This window comes from Chelonoidis abingdonii, chromosome 2, assembly GCF_003597395.2.
Source record: "Chelonoidis abingdonii isolate Lonesome George chromosome 2, CheloAbing_2.0, whole genome shotgun sequence".
Lineage (NCBI taxonomy): Eukaryota > Metazoa > Chordata > Testudines > Testudinidae > Chelonoidis > Chelonoidis abingdonii.
Genome location: NC_133770.1, coordinates 58,156,215 through 58,172,050, shown reverse-complemented (window position 1 = coordinate 58,172,050; position 15,836 = coordinate 58,156,215). Strand labels below are relative to the sequence as shown.

Here is a 15,836-nt window from a genome sequence, read left to right as displayed (position 1 = left end):
GGAGGAAGTCCTCCCATTGAGATAGTGCTGACTGCACTGGGGGTTAGGTCAATATAACTGCGTCAGGGGTATGGTTTTTCCACACCACTGAATGATGTAGCTATACCGACGTAAGTCTGTACCATACACCAAGCATAAGGTGTGTGGTTTTTTGTTTTTTTTAAATAAAAATGAACAATATTAGGTTCTTTGTATTTGTCTTCCGGTTTCTGAGCCTTTAGGTCACCATTTCTCTATGTTTTCAAACATTTGCCCCCAGCCAGGAGGGCTTGAAACTTACTGATCCACCTGATCATGATGATGATACCACATCATCTATCCAAGATCTTCTTTTTTTCCCATGTATTCATCTGGAAAGGAAAATTGATAGCAGTTCCTGTAAACATGCATTGCCAGCTGAACCTATTAAAATTTGCCTGTAAAACAAATCTTTCTTTTCTTAAGATCTCTTTAGCCTTTGCTAATCATCTCCAATTCTTTTTTGTTGATAACGTGGTCACTCTTTCAAATTTTCAGAATTCTTTCATAACTCCCTAATTCAAAGGATTGTAGTTTATTATTGATTGTTTTAAAGTCCATGTTTCACAGCCACAATTTAATACAGACCAAAAGTAAGTTTTTAAGAGTGAGAATTAAATCTTTAGATTTATGTCCATTCTCATACGCTGTTCATTCTTCCAGAATGTCTCTTTCACTCTTGCAGTTCTGGTCCTGATTTGAGTAGCCGATCTTCCATCTGCTGTAATGATACTTGCTATATGGCTATGTCATTTACTGGAATCTTGCATATTTTCCTTGGATCCTTGAAAACCATTAATTTTTTTTGTCTTGTCCATATTCAACTCTAGAGCACTTTCTTTGCATATTCATATATAATTTCCACTAACTTCATCAGACCACCTTCTGAATCAGCCAATAACACTGTATCATTTCCATAGAGAATTGTAATTCACTCATTTTCCATTCATCTTTATACCTTCTTGGTGACATTATACAACTATGTCTCACTCCTCTCTTGATTGCTACAAGATTTTCATTGCCTATTATATTGCCTTCTGATTCCAGTATAATTGTTTTATAACTTGGAGTTCCTACCCAGACATCTGAGTATGTTGGACATAGCATAGATGGCAGATTCCATCAATGCTTTTCGGAAGTCAATAAAACACAAGTATTCTGTTTTCCCCATTTCAGTTGATCTTTCTGATATACGCTTCAGTTCATAATGGTGTTCATCGTTCCCTTTCCATGTTTGAAACCATATTGTTGATCTCCTATTTCCTTATGAATCTGTTCTCACATTTGGTCTTGAACAACTTCCAAAAGTATCTTAGGCTATTTTGTGACTGTACACAGTTACATGTGTTTTGTTTTGCCATAACCCTCCCTTCATCATCGTTCTGTCTGAGGCACTGAAAGAGAGCTCTCGGCACGAAAGCTAGCATGCATGACATGAGTAAGTATATAAATGCCTCCACTATGGCATGGCCCCATACAGATTTTAAATTGCAGTGTTGATAGGGGCAAGAGGTGTGTACCAGGTCCTGGGAATCAATAGTCCTCCTGGGACACTACCACAATGCACTGATTTCTTTTGCTGCCTGACTCTTACCCCACTCCCTCAGCACCCTATGCTGAACTTTTCAGATAGTTCTACCGTGAACTCTGTTGATTGGCATTGAGATGATCATGGCTTATGTTCCAAGAACTGCCACCTGGTGTCTAGAGCACACCTGGATACTGATCAATGTATGGTCAGAGTACACTGTCCTCCACAACTTTGCTCAGAGTAGCAGGAACATACACCTGTACTGGGAGATTTCAAAGAAGCTTGAGGAGGCCAACATTCACCAGATACCATCCCAGTGCCAGAAGCATATGAAGCACCTGCGGCTCCTAGACCAGACGGAGAAGGACTCTAACAATCTGTCCAGGAAGAGACCTAGCACATGTCCATGTTATGATGGAATGGACAGGTGCTTTCCAGGGCTCCGTGTACAGTGCCTGAATTGACTCATGATCACCTTCTTAACCCAGCCAGCCTATTGTACAACAGGATGTCAATGAGGGGCAGGGCAAGGAGGCAGCAGGGACCTCAGAGGAATTCCAAGAGGAAACCCTGGCAGACCCAGACCCATGTGATTCTGCATCTCAACCCAGCAGACCCAGTTGAAGAAGCTCCACTGAGGAGGACCCCAAATCGCAAGAACCAGAACCCAAGACTGGTAAGTTGTAAAACATCCCCACATGCCTCGAAAATATCCCCTCTTGCTCTGATAATTCATCCTTGAAGGTGCCTCTACCAGATCCTTGCTCCACCTCGACATGGTTCCAAAGTAAGACATGGCTATAAATCAATGTTTGTATTGAAACCCACTGTAAAGTATTTAGTGGAAGCTGTAACAGCGGTGCGCAAACTTTTCCAGTCATGCCCTCTTACCATCTGTCTGTGGCCCCCACTTCCATTACTGCAAAGCAAGTCTTTCTCAACAGTGGAGCTTGGGCTGAAATGGAGTTGGAGTGGAACTGGGGATGGGGAAGGACCTGGGGCTAGAAATGGAGCTGTTGGGGCAGAGAGGGAATGAGGGCAGATGCGTCCTGGAGGTGGAGCTGGGCCTGGAGGCAGAGCAGGACTGGGGGCTGAATGTGGCTTGAGGAGGAGAAAGACTGTGGACGGAAAGAGGCTGGAAGCATGACGATCCTCCCTGCTCCGCGGGAGCTTGCCTGGGCCCTGCCATGTGACCCCTCAAAAATTTTCCCCCATGCCCAACAATTTGGGGACCACTGCTATAACAGATGACTAGTGAGCAGTTATTGTGCCCCTGTATCTGTGTGTTTCTCAGTCAGCACTCTGGATGCCATAGTACCTGGGCTGTGAAGACTTGGGAGAAAAGGGAGGGTGGGAGTCAATGGGTTCTGAAAGGCCCCGGTGGTGAAAGAACAGTTTTGTGACACTGCTCATTGTGCAAAGACCCACCACTACCCCTTTCCCCCTATACACTCTGTTTTTCCTTCCCCTTATGAATGGGAGCCAGGTAGAAGGAGTTGGGCGTGCTTGGTTGCTTGTCTGCAGATCGGCCTTGGGCCAGGAAAGGAAAAGGAACTGTTGGTCATCCAAGGAATGTCTTAGTGGTCCATTCTCCCTGTGACCATTTCAAATGGTGGTTAACATTTCCAGTTCCTAGTGTCTGGTCTCTCCCCTCACTGAGCCACTTTGCAGAAGCTGGGAGAAGCAGGATTGGGTGAAGCATCCACTCCAGCAGTTGCACAAACACAATGCCATGCCCCTTAGCAGTGGAGAGGCGACTGGTTTGTGGTATTAATCAAAAAGTTCAGAAAATGTGTTTGTGATGTGGCTCTCTGTTTCCCTGTCCTTTTCAATGCTGTTTGCTGGATGCAGGGGTGAGACTTCCTGGCGAGGTAGGGAGTTATGAGGAGGAAAAACATTTTCTGGGGTTCTCTGTTCTTTATCCATGGGAACTCTGTCTGCTAGCTTAGAATACAGTCAGTTTCCTCCAGTCCTGTAAGCATATTTCAGCAAATGTTTGATGTAGCGAAAATTCAAACTGGTTCTTCAGCTTTAACAGCAGGGAAAATGAGCTTTATCCAGCTTCATAGCTCACAAAAGCAATGTGTAGAAACATCTCTCTGATATAGGTGGCTGGGTGACTTCCACAGGACTGTAAAGCCGCTTTTGTTTTCCATTTTGACACCTTGAGCACTGCTATGTTCTCCAAATGATAGCCAGCTTTTAAAGAATAAATAGGTAACTAGTAATGTAATCCCCAAAGAGAATCAACCCCCCGCCCCCCCCCAGCTGGCCCCTTGATGCACTGTAAACAGTGCAACATTTTACTAACAGTACTGCAGGTTTATTACTATTTTTACCCTCAGCTCTTTTCTTGTGAGCTGCAAATATAGTCTGAAGGAAGGAGGCTGTAACAATATAATTCCTGATATGCTCAGAAGTATCAATACTGTGGCCTTCGGTAGCACAGTTACATTATGTGGGGGCATTTCTTAGGTTCCTTCAAAAGAGAAATGTAATATCATGCTAGTGTTTTCTTTGATTTGCCCAGACATTCCAATGACAGGGAAACTATTCTGCTGGTTGGGCAAGAGCAGTACCACAGCGATAGCAGAACCAGATGGAGAGGGACGCTGGAGGAGCTGCTCCTTGGTATTGACAGAGTCAGGAGCAGTTCAAGTTCCATATAGAAAGGGAGGATCTGACTCTTAGGAAGGAGGAGGCACTGCTAAATCAGTTAAAAACAATAGTAAAACAATAGTAAATGAGCCAATGAAGTCATAGACTCATAGACTTTAAGGTCAGAAGGGACCATTATGGTCATCTAGTCTGACCTCCTGCACAACGCAGGCCACAGAATCTCACCCACCCACTTCTATTACAAACCCCTGACCTATGTCTGAGTTTCCGAAGTCCTCAAATCGTGGTTTAAAGACCTCAAGGTGCAGAGAATCCTCCAGCAAGTGACCCGTGTCCCACTCTGCAGAGGAAGACGGAAAACCTCCAGGGCCTCTGCTAATCTGCCCTGGAGGAAAATTCCTTCCCGACCCCAAATATGGCAATCAGTTAAAACCTGAGCATGTGGGCAAGACTCACCAGCCAGCACCCAGGAAAGAATTCTCTGCAATAACTCACATCTCACCCCATCTAACATCCCATCACAGACCACTAGGCATACTTACCTGCTAATAATCAACGATCACATTAATTGCAAAAAGTCAGGCTATCACCATCATACCATTTTCACCCCTCCATAAACTTACTCAAGCATTAGTCCTTGAGAGCCAGAGTGTTTGCCACTACTCCTCTTTTGGAAGGCTGTTCAGAACTTCACTCTTCATCTAAGATAGAACCTTCATCCTGATTTCAAGTTCTAAACCTTCTTAAAATGTCCAGTTTATATACATTTGTTCCTTGTGTCCACATTGGTGCTAAGATTAAATAATTCCTCTCACCCCTGATACTTTATCCCCCTGTATATTTATAAAAAGAAACATATCCCCTCAACCTCTTTGGGTAGGCTAAACAAGCAAAGCTCTTTGAGTCTACTTTCATAGAAGGTATTTCCATCCTCGGATCATCCTATAAGCCTGTCTCTGGAACCTGTTCCCAGTTATGAATTCATGGCGGCGCCTTCTCTAAACATGGAGCTCAGAACGGCACACAATATTCCGATGAGGTTCTACTCACCAGTTGCCATTGTTGACGGTACTAACACCTCCTTATTCTAATGGAAATACCTCACACTGTGTATCCCAAAACCGCATTAAGCTTTTTTAATGTCCATCTCAACATTGGCTGGCGTTCATAGTCATCGCTGTGATCAACCAAATACTCCGAGGTCCTTCTCTCTGTTACTTCCCAACGTAGATGCTTCCCTCAATTTATAACCATAGACATTCTTTTATTAACCTAATGCATGACCCTGCACTCTTGAGCACTAATAATTTTCATCTATTACTATTACTGCAGTTTACAGGTCAATCCAGATCTTCCTGTATCATATCTCGTCCATCTTTTATTAGGCAAATACCTCCACAGCTCTCGCTCGCTCATCCCACAACTTTATTAGCACATTGGCCTCACTTTTGTGGCCAAGGTCCGTAATAAAAGATTACAATAAGACTTGGTCCGAAAACCGATCCTGAGGAACTCCCACAGTAACCTCTTCCAGCCTGACAGTTCACCTTTCAGTATGACCGTTGTACTCTCCCCCTTCTCAAAACCAGTTCCCTTTATCCAACTTTCAGTTTCATATTGACCCATCTTTTCACAATTTACTAACAATTCACAAAGTGGGGAAGCATATGAAGATGCCTTACTGAGATAATCGAGTAAGAGTTAGATGCCATTGTTTTTCCTTTGGTCTAAAAATCTGTCTTTTTCAACGAAGAAGATCAGGTGATTGGCATGATCAGGCTTTGATAAAACTATGTGTAACCTTTGTCCCAATTATCATTGACCTCAATGTTTATTCTTACTTTCTTGTTCAAAAAATTTTCCAAGACTTTGGCATACGCAGATGTCAAAATAACAGGCTACTATTTAACCAGATCACATTTTTTCCTTTTCTTAAAAATAGGAACTATGTTAGCAATTCTCCAGTTGTACAGTACAACCCACCTCGATTTACTGAATCATTAAAAATTCTTGCTAATGGGCTTGCAATTTCATGTGCCAGTTCCTTTAATATTCTTGGATGAAGATTATCCGGGTCCCCTGATTTCATCCCATTAAGCTGTTCGAGTTTGGCTTCTACCTCAGATATGGTAATATCTACCTCCATATATATCGTCATTCCCATTTGTCATCCTACCATTATCCCTAAGCTCCTCATTAAAGATTGAGGCAAACTATTTGTTTAGGTATTGGGCCATGCCTATATTATCCTTAAAGTTCCTGGAGTGGGAGTATGTCCAGAGGAAACAGGGCCATTCACTCATGGAGTCACTGGTACAACTGGTGGAACACTTTCAGGACCTGCTCACTGCTGTGGCTACTGCTTCTCTTTGGGAAGAGCAACACCTTCTTCTCTGCCTCCTTCCAATACTTTCCGTCCTCTAGCTGCCACCCAGGCTGCTGCTGAGACAATGAATCCCACACCCATTCCCACCAGGAAGGAGCATACTGGACCCTTGGCACAACATCCTCTGCCAGCACCTGAAGCCCCTCACAGAGGAACCCCCCAGAGGAGGCAGGTGGGGGAAAACGAGCCAGAACCACTCCCTGTAACCCAGCCTGTGTACAGCTCCCAAATCCCGTGTAGGAGACATCTCTGTTTGATCCTCACACAATATTCCACAGCTGTCCCCACCTCCCCTTATCAGGGAGAGGGGGAGGAGAAAAGCAAGGAGATGTGTCTACAGACAGTAATGTTTGCCCGCTTCTCAGGGAATTTGACTGGGTGTTTTGTTCATTTGTTCCTGTTACAAACTGTTTTAGCTCTATGTTCAATGTATGTAAATAAAAGTTATTATTCACTTCACTAGTGTGTGCGCCTTGCTTTCCGAGTATGATGAACATGATATTTTCCACACATTTGGGATGGCTCAACACTGGATTCACAGCACCACTGTAATTTCTGTAGTTGTGTAGTGTCAAAGAAATGCAATGAATTCTGACCCATCTATATCCCTTCTCCCCCACAACCCCAGCCATGAATTTCCTACTGTTTTTTTTTTTTTTTTTAAAAAGGCTCATGAACTAAGAAATGAACTAAGCTAAGAAGTATCTACAAAAACAATGAGGTGTCCTTGTGACACCTTAGAGACTAACAAATTTATTTGGGCATAAGCGTTCGTGGGCTATAACCCACTTCATCAGATGCCTGAAGTGGGTTATAGCCCATGAAAGCTTATGCCCAAGTAAATTCGTTAGTCTCTAAGGTGCCACAAAGACTCCTCATAGTTTTTACTGATACAGACTAACATGGCTACGCCTCTGAAACCTAAGAAATATCTGTTACTGTCCAGAGCACCAGAATGAAAAACAGAAGAGAAATAAACTATAATGTCTTTATAGCTTTGTTACTGACTTAATTGACAATACAGACAAAGAAAACAAAAGGAAATTAACAGTGAAGATATCTGACACAGAATGGTGCTTTTTATAACCCTCCCTCTTTCACTCCCACCATGAAGTCATAACTTGCATCCATGGGAGTACTCATGCATAGTACCTGATAAGTGCTGTGAGCAATGGTGTCAGAAAATGTGAAAAAGGAATGGGCAAAACCCCTCCCAAAATCTTGCAGAACTGTTTTAAATTACTGTAACAGTAGGTAAGTAAGTGCCCCCTGTAAAGCACCCTGAAACATACCAGTTAACATATCACAAAAACATAATGTCATTAAAGTGTATATACACTCTCTGCAGCACAAAACCATGGCCCAAGATGTTAACTTTGAGGGCCCTCACCCAATTTTCTGCTTTCAGGTAACACGTTAATGTTGGTTGCAGCAAGAGTTTGTGGCAATGTTCCATTGAGCTTTTCCAGTATCACTATAGCTACACAGTTTCGCAGTAGTATTTGTTGGCACTGACCCAAGCCATCTTCTGGCTCCGTGTTGATCCACACACATAGTATCAGGAATTTCCCTTGACTGCTGGGAACCAGGAGCGGTGTGCAAGTGGGTGGATCTGCGGCCTGTTCAGGCTTTGAAAACCAGATCCATAATGTTTTTGGATTTGGATACACAATGAGGTTGTACACTCTTTTGACAACTCTTCTATCTCAAACATATTCTTTGTTACCTCTGACAGCACTTTCAAGCCTTCATCCCCTATCTTTTTAACAGTTCAGTCTGTATTCAAACACAACTTGCTGCTGTGGTTTCTTCATCCATTTTTAGCTGAGGTTTAGTTGAGGTTTTTCAGCTTATCACCATGTAGTTCCTTGATATATTCTCCCCATTTCTTGTTTTTATCTTTGGAATCTGTCAAATACAGTATTGTCCATTTTTGTCCTTAAGGGTCACATTGGTCACCTTTTCTAATTGAGGACTCATCTTCTGATACATCTCTTTGTTCTCTTTATCCAATTGTTTTGTTGTGCGTAAACTTCCCAGGGGTAGTGTCTTTTGCCACCAAGCGCAGTCACAGGCTGAGGATGGTGTAACAGCCTTTAGATAAAGAGGCTAACTATGATATAAGCAGGAAAACTTGTCAAATAAGCAGTCTTGAACAATTTGATGACAGTATTAACAGGGAGTGATGGGGGGCAAATGCTCCAAATGTCCAAAGATGGCACTGTGACATGGCAAGTGCAGGTCACCATTCAAAAAGATGGTTGCCAAAATCCCTGCTGCCTCGTGGGTTGTGCCTTTTGGCTAAAAGCTAGAATTCCAACTCCCTTGCCATGCCCAAACTAGCTGCACTTAATTTTTGGGGCCTTTGTGCAGTATTGACCCCAAAGTTATATGATAAACATGACTTACTATTCCTTCACTGCCACGCAAAATGACTGGCCCTCAGCATGAACCCGTTCTCTGCCTGGCCCTATGTGTGTAACTGGCAACTGTAAAGATTGCTGCATGGACTGTAAGGGAATTGAATCAACCCAGGAACCTAGCCAATATATGTAAACAAATGGAAAGGCTAGACATTACCATAATGAAACTAAGTGAAGCATTCTGGAGAGGTCTAGATTTTGTTTCGGTCTTCTGAGCGGCAAAGAATACAGAGTTATCAGTGCAAGTGAGTGTCAAAGTAGGTAAGGAGTGGCAATTATAGTAGATAGGACTGTAACTGGAAGGATAGAACAAGTGAATATATCATCTGAATGTGCAATGATAATAGTGATAAATAGACTTCCAAAACATATGATTATTCAAGTATATGCCTCAACAACGCACATTCTGATGCAGATGTCCAAACATTCTATTTAAACATTGAAATAATGGAAATCAGTGGTGAAAAGAAAAATAGTCATCCTTATATGACTTATATGGAACGCAAAAGTAGGAGGGAAAAGAATATCAGTCGCAGTTGGTTTATTTATCCTTAGTGAAAGATTCATAGATTCTTGGGAGAAACATGACCTCATTATCTGCCATAGTTATTTTGACTAAAAAGACAGTGCAAGGCATACATGGGAATCACCAGGAGGGATGTATTAAAACCAAATTGATTTTATCAGATCAACCATAGGTATAGAAATAGTGTTAGGAAGGTTAAGATTATGCCAAGTGCAGATTGTAGATCAGATCATAGATTGGTAGTGGTGAGAATGAATATCAAACTGAGAAAGATACAGTAACCAAATGTTATCTAGCATGGAACCTTGAAGCTCTGGGGAATCAAGAAATACAAAGTTACTACCAAGATGAAGTGTTGCAGATCATTAATAAAAACAAAGACCGAGTGATTTGGAAATGTCTGAAAGAAGCTATCAAAGAAGCTGCAGATAAACATCTAGGGAAGATGCTAATAACTAAGAAAAACTCATGGATAACATATGAAATCATTGCTCTGATGGATGAAATAACAAAAGTAAAACCACAAAGATCAAGAACGGGAAAAAAAACCTGAAGTCACAATATACCGATAAAGAATAAATGCAGATTAATAAAGTCTGAATGAGAAATGCAGAGAAATTGAACAATTGAATAAAGAGAACAAAGTGGGATGTAAATGGATTTATAGGTTGTATGAAGAATAGTCCCAATTACATTTTTCATACTTCTCTAAAAACTTGAAAAATAGCTTTCTGGACAATATATGGGCCGTACAGAATATATTATGATGTAGTATATTCGTACATTATTATTAATAATAATGTTTATTACCATAGAGCCTAAAGGGCAACCAAAATGGGACCCCATTGTGTTAGGCACTGTACAGACACAGAGTAATTGACAGTCTCTGGCCCCCAAAATCTTATCTAATGAGACAAGATAAGTGGAGGAATCGGGGGCGGAACACAGAAGCAGAGTGAACAGTATGTTGGCAGCAAATAGCATGTTGGTTCCACAATTTTTTTAAGAGATCATCTAAATGGAAGGGAAAGGAAAGGAGTGAGAATGAGAGGGACAGAGCAGGTTGGAGTGAAGCTGAGGTGAAGAGACTGAGAGAGAGGGGAGGCTGGCGCAAACATCCAATCAGTACCAGGCAGGGAAAATAAGAGAACATTCAACAGTTCTAAATGGAATGTCCAAAGGTGAAAAAGGTCCCTGCTTTGGCTGCGTTTGCTCCTGCCAGTTGGAGTCTCTGCCTGGCTCCTCTCTGAACTTTTCTCCCAGGGCTACATGGTGGGAAGGAGCGCCATGCAACAACTGGGTTCTAGTGACACCCCTTTATAATTGTTCCAAGAGACCGTTGTGCGCGGGGGTGCAGCCGAGCCTCATTTTACCGCCTCCAGCCGAATGCAGCAATCCCTGCTTTGGCTGCATTACATTTCTGTTAGAAAAGTACTTGTAGGCAATTACCCTTCCTGGAAGTCTGGGCAGTCAGAAAATATGTCCACATTATATTTTCCAAAGTGAACAAAGAGAAGCAAAGTTTTCACTATTGTATGTGCTTTAAAAAGAGCGTGGTTTATTTGTTCAGGATTGGTTGATCTACAGAGAGAATTAACTTTTAGAATTTTGAAAACTCAGAAAAAAATAATTAAACTGAAGCAAAGTGAGGTCCTAGAATACTGTATGTTAGTCAAATAATTCTGTCACTTGACAACAATTCTTAAATATTTTCCTGTATTAATTCTTGTACTGATCTAATGTTTTCATATTCATGCTATTCCAGATAGGGCACAGGTTCTTTATAGAAATATTCTAGTGAGATACCGTGGTGATTATTATTTTTCTCTCTTTCTCCACAGCTCCATAATAAATGTGCTTCACATCTAAAGCCTGAATGCGACTGTGGCCCTTTGAAGGACCATATTTTACCACCCACAACAATCTGCCCAATAGTATTGGTGAGTTCTTCATATGCTCTATTCTGATATAGCCTTGTGTCAGAGACACTGGAACAACCTGAATAAATGTTTGACTGCTTTAGCTTTTTTTAATTTGACAGCATTATATAAGCCCAAACAGATAATTCTAGTTCATGACTTACAGGCAGAAATGCTTCCCCCTTCCCCCTCAATGTATTGCATTTTCCTTCATGTGACAATGAACTTTCTGTAGGATATACTATAACTGAAGCTGACTCAGGTTTTGTTACTCAGTCATGCTGTACTTACCAGAAATTGTATAGGCAGAACATTTCTACATTTTACGTCTTTTATAGATCCAACTTCCCGGAATAATGAAGTTATTCTTATGGGCAGTTTTTGCTTGGGATGCACATTGTATATCTGCAGTGCTGAGGTCTCTCATCTCAACCGGAGGTTACCTAGAATGATGACGTTGGCCTTGCAGCAAGCTATGCGTCAACATTGTGGTATATTTTATTCTGCAGGAGTGGACAGTAAATTTCACTGTCCACAAAACAATTACTCAGTTCAATGAAAATAGAAAAAGAAATGCACACTGTACATAGGTATGACTGAAAAAGGCTGAGCAGTTTGTCATGAGAAAGAGACCTTCAGAATTAACATCTATATTAATACATTAAATTGAGTTTTTATGCTTATGAAAGGCACAGCATCATCATCATCTTAATGCTAACAACAGATGCGATATACATGGGCACATGGACGTTTCATTTTAAATACACTTCATAACAAAAAAAGTAATGGTTGAATTTGAGAAACTATACAGCTGTCAGAAAAATTAGGAACAGCGGCTTTCTAAACTCTCTAAACTTTTCCTTAAAAATGGTTCTGCTTATTAAATAGCCTGTAATGATTTGTAAATTATCTGTGTTCTCTTTTTGCTGTTTGTTTGTTAATGCCTGAGTCTCACCCCACAACTATGTAAATCAGGAATCCCTCCATTGCAGTTATTGGAGTCAAAGCTAGGTTAAGCTGGTGTTAGTAACTTAAATTGCAAAATGGTAGCTTCCTAGATTATCTGTAATGATGTGTTGATTTCCATGATTATTGTGTTTCACTGGTTGCAGATAATGTAAGTTTATGTGTAGAAAGAGATTTTGCTTTTTGTTTTCTTAAATACCACTACTGCAAACTCAGCCTGAGATCTGAAAGCCAACTTGAATTTCAGATGATGCATAAATAGTATTTATTATTATCACCAATAATAAAGCTTTGGCATGTGAAATTTTGCCCTTGGTTACATTTGTGCAACTCCATTTTTTTCCATGGTGTTTTACAAATGCAAAGGAGGCAGACTTTTGTCCTGAAGTTGGAATTTAGTTAACAGTTCTGTTGATACGTAAACCTAGTTCACCTTTGTGTAGCTTATTTTGATTCTGCAAATTTAAAAGGAGTAAAAGTATTGAGAAATATTAGTGACCTAAAGTAAACAAATCTGACTCAGTATACATACCAATACCAATTTGGACAGTGCATTACAGCACTGGACATGTACATTGTCATGGGAAGGAGGTGGTTGCCTTTGGTGCAATGTATATCACTGGAAACTTTACTGTTTTACAATACAGTATGTTTCGTCATCCAGTTGATCCTTCCAAAAATGTGTAGTAATAGAGCACTATGTGCCCTCATATTACAGATTGCACATCGCTGACCTGGGTAACAGGAATTCCTCCTGGATATGATTGATTAGAGTGCATATGTTGTTTGTCTTGACAATTTTTAAAATTGGTTTCTCCCACTTCCTTTGTTGTGGAGATTGCTCGTGATGAATGTAATACTTCAATGAATATGAAACCAGCTCTATCAATAACTGCAGCAAAGCAGTGAATACCTGTGTGCAGGAAGAACCATAGTGATGTGATCCTCTAAATGTGCAATAGTAAAAATATTCATTCGTTCATCCGTGGAAATGTTGCATTTCAGAGACAGTACATTATGTACTAGGAAGAGGGGGGGGTCTCTTATCTGGTACACTACTTTGGTATTGCTGATCACTAGAGAAAGTGTTTTTGTTGTATGTTTTGGGGTTTTTTTTGCATTATTGCTCATGAGTAGAAATCTGATGTGTCATAAAAAGAAAAAGCAAATAAACATTGTAGAAGGCCATGCTCCTGGAGATCATCCAATATCATCCCCTTACTTGGAAGTTTCATTTTCCTAGGCCTTCCTCCAGTGAACTCAGATTCTCCCCAGAGGTCTGGTGGCAAAGAGCAAACAGCCAACTGAAAACTCTTGCATCAAGGTCTTCTAAAGAAAATAGCCCTTCTCTCCTGGGTATTGGTATCTGTTAGTCAAAGTTAAAAGCAGACAGACAGATTTTCTTTATCTCTTGGAAAGACTGCCAGCAGGCCAGACTCCTCCACAATCTATCCTGTTTTGAGGGAATGAGGCAGTTTGTATCTGATCCCCTTTCCCACCATGTCTGTCTGGGAAGGCCTGCAAATTCCAGAAGCCCTAATGGCTGAGAAAGAGAGAAGCCTTGCATCACTCTCATTTCAAGGTACTGCCACCCTTGGAATACTCCTTCACTCGTAGAGGTCATTCTCTTCAACCATGTGCCTTTTTAGCAATCTTACAGTTTTGTTATTGCCATTGTCACTGTCCCGCATGACGTTCTCATATGCAAACTAGGGAAATGTGGTCTTGATAAAATTACTATAAGGCAAGTGCACAATTGGTTGAAAGGTCCTATTTAAAGAGTAGTTATCAGTGGTTTGCTGTCAAATGGGGAGGTTGTATCTAGTGGATTTCCACAGGAGGTGAGTCCTGGGTATGATACTATTCAATATTTTCATTAATGACTTGGATAATGGAGTGGAGAGTGTATTTATAAAATTGGTGGATAACAACATCTGGGAGGGGGTTGAAAGCACTTTAGAGGACAAGATTAGAATTCAAAATGACCTTGTAAATTGGAGAATTGGTCTGAAATCTATAAGGTGAAATCCAGTAAAGACAAGTGCAAAGTACTTCACTTAGGAAATAAAAACCAAATGTACAACTACAAAATGGGGAATAACTGGCTAGGTGGTAGTACTGCTGGAATAAATCTAAAGGATATAGTGGATCACAAATTAAATACAAGTCAAGAATGTGATGCTGTTGTGAAAAAGACTAATATTCTGGGGTGCATTAACAGTAGCGTTGTACGTAAGACACTGGAGGTAATTGTCACATTCTAATTGACACTTGAGACCTCAGCTGGAGTATGGTGTCCAATTCTAGGAGGAACACTTTAGGAAAGATGTGGACAAATGAGAGAAAGTCCAGAGGAGAGCCACAAAAATGAAAAAAAGGGTTTAGAAAATCTGACCTGTTAGGAAGGGTTAAAAAAACGGGGTATATTTAGTATTGAGAAAAGAAGACTAGGAGGAGACTCGACAATAGCCTTCACATATATTAAGGGCCTTTATAAAAAGGACTGATCTATTGTTCTCCATGTCCGCTAAATGTAGGACAAAAAATAACAGGCTCAATCTGCAGCAAGAGAGTTTTAAGTTCAATACTAGGAAAAACTTTCTAGTGATAAGGTTAGTTAAGCTCTGGAATAGGCTTCTAAGAGAGGTTGTGGAATTCCCATCACTGAAAGTTTTTAAGAACAGGTTGGACAAACACTTGTCAGGGATGGTCTAGGTATTCTTGGTCCTTCCTCAGCGCTGGGGCCTGGACTTGATGAATTCTCAAGGTGCCTTCCAGTCCTACATTTCTGGGCTGATGCTATGATTTGTTTTTGTTTTCGCAATAATTTAATGATTATGAAATATTAAATATCATTGAATTTTACTGAGAAGATTGATGCTGTTTGGAAGACAATAAGGACAATGCAATGATCAGTGAAGTTTGGCTGTATGGTGGTGGGGGGGATAGGGGGAAGAGGTGGTAGAGTTGAAAGGGGGCAAACTATCCAGATATATTACATGGATTGAATATCACCAGCCTGCTGGAAGAGATGAAAACAGGCAGCAGCTAAGATAAACTTAATAATCATTGATATTACAGTAAATAAAATCTTGCCCTGTGCTCTGTGAGCAACACTATATACAAGATTGACTTGACATGTTAAACTCCTTATTTTAGGTCACTTGTGACTTTTTTCCTCTATTATCCTATGGTCTTAAATTTCTTATGCTTGTTCTCAGCACAGAAATTAGGTGTTTGAGAAAGTTTGATATAAATCCATTTGCTGTTTGTGAATTACAATGGTATCAAATAACTAATTTTATGTATTTTTTTAAATGTACTCTCTTGCATTCAAAATAGCACAAGATGCTTTTTTATTTTTTACGTATTAGTAAATCAGCAAATCAGATCACAGATTTCACCCAGGCCATTTTACAAACTTTTTGTATGATGTATGTATGTTCCT

At 40.6% G+C, this 15,836-nt stretch overlaps 1 protein-coding gene across 3 annotated transcripts in view; it reads left to right on the top strand.

Moving 5' to 3' along the window:
• DGKB (diacylglycerol kinase beta) overlaps positions 1 to 15,836 on the top strand; it is a 495,108-nt gene that overhangs the window by 148,167 nt on the left and 331,105 nt on the right. For all 3 annotated transcript variants that reach the window (XM_032784097.2, XM_032784098.2, XM_032784096.2), the window contains exon 12: positions 11,345 to 11,443. In XM_032784097.2, the coding sequence (XP_032639988.1) occupies positions 11,345 to 11,443 (99 nt within the window). The remainder of the gene's footprint in view (positions 1 to 11,344; positions 11,444 to 15,836) is intronic.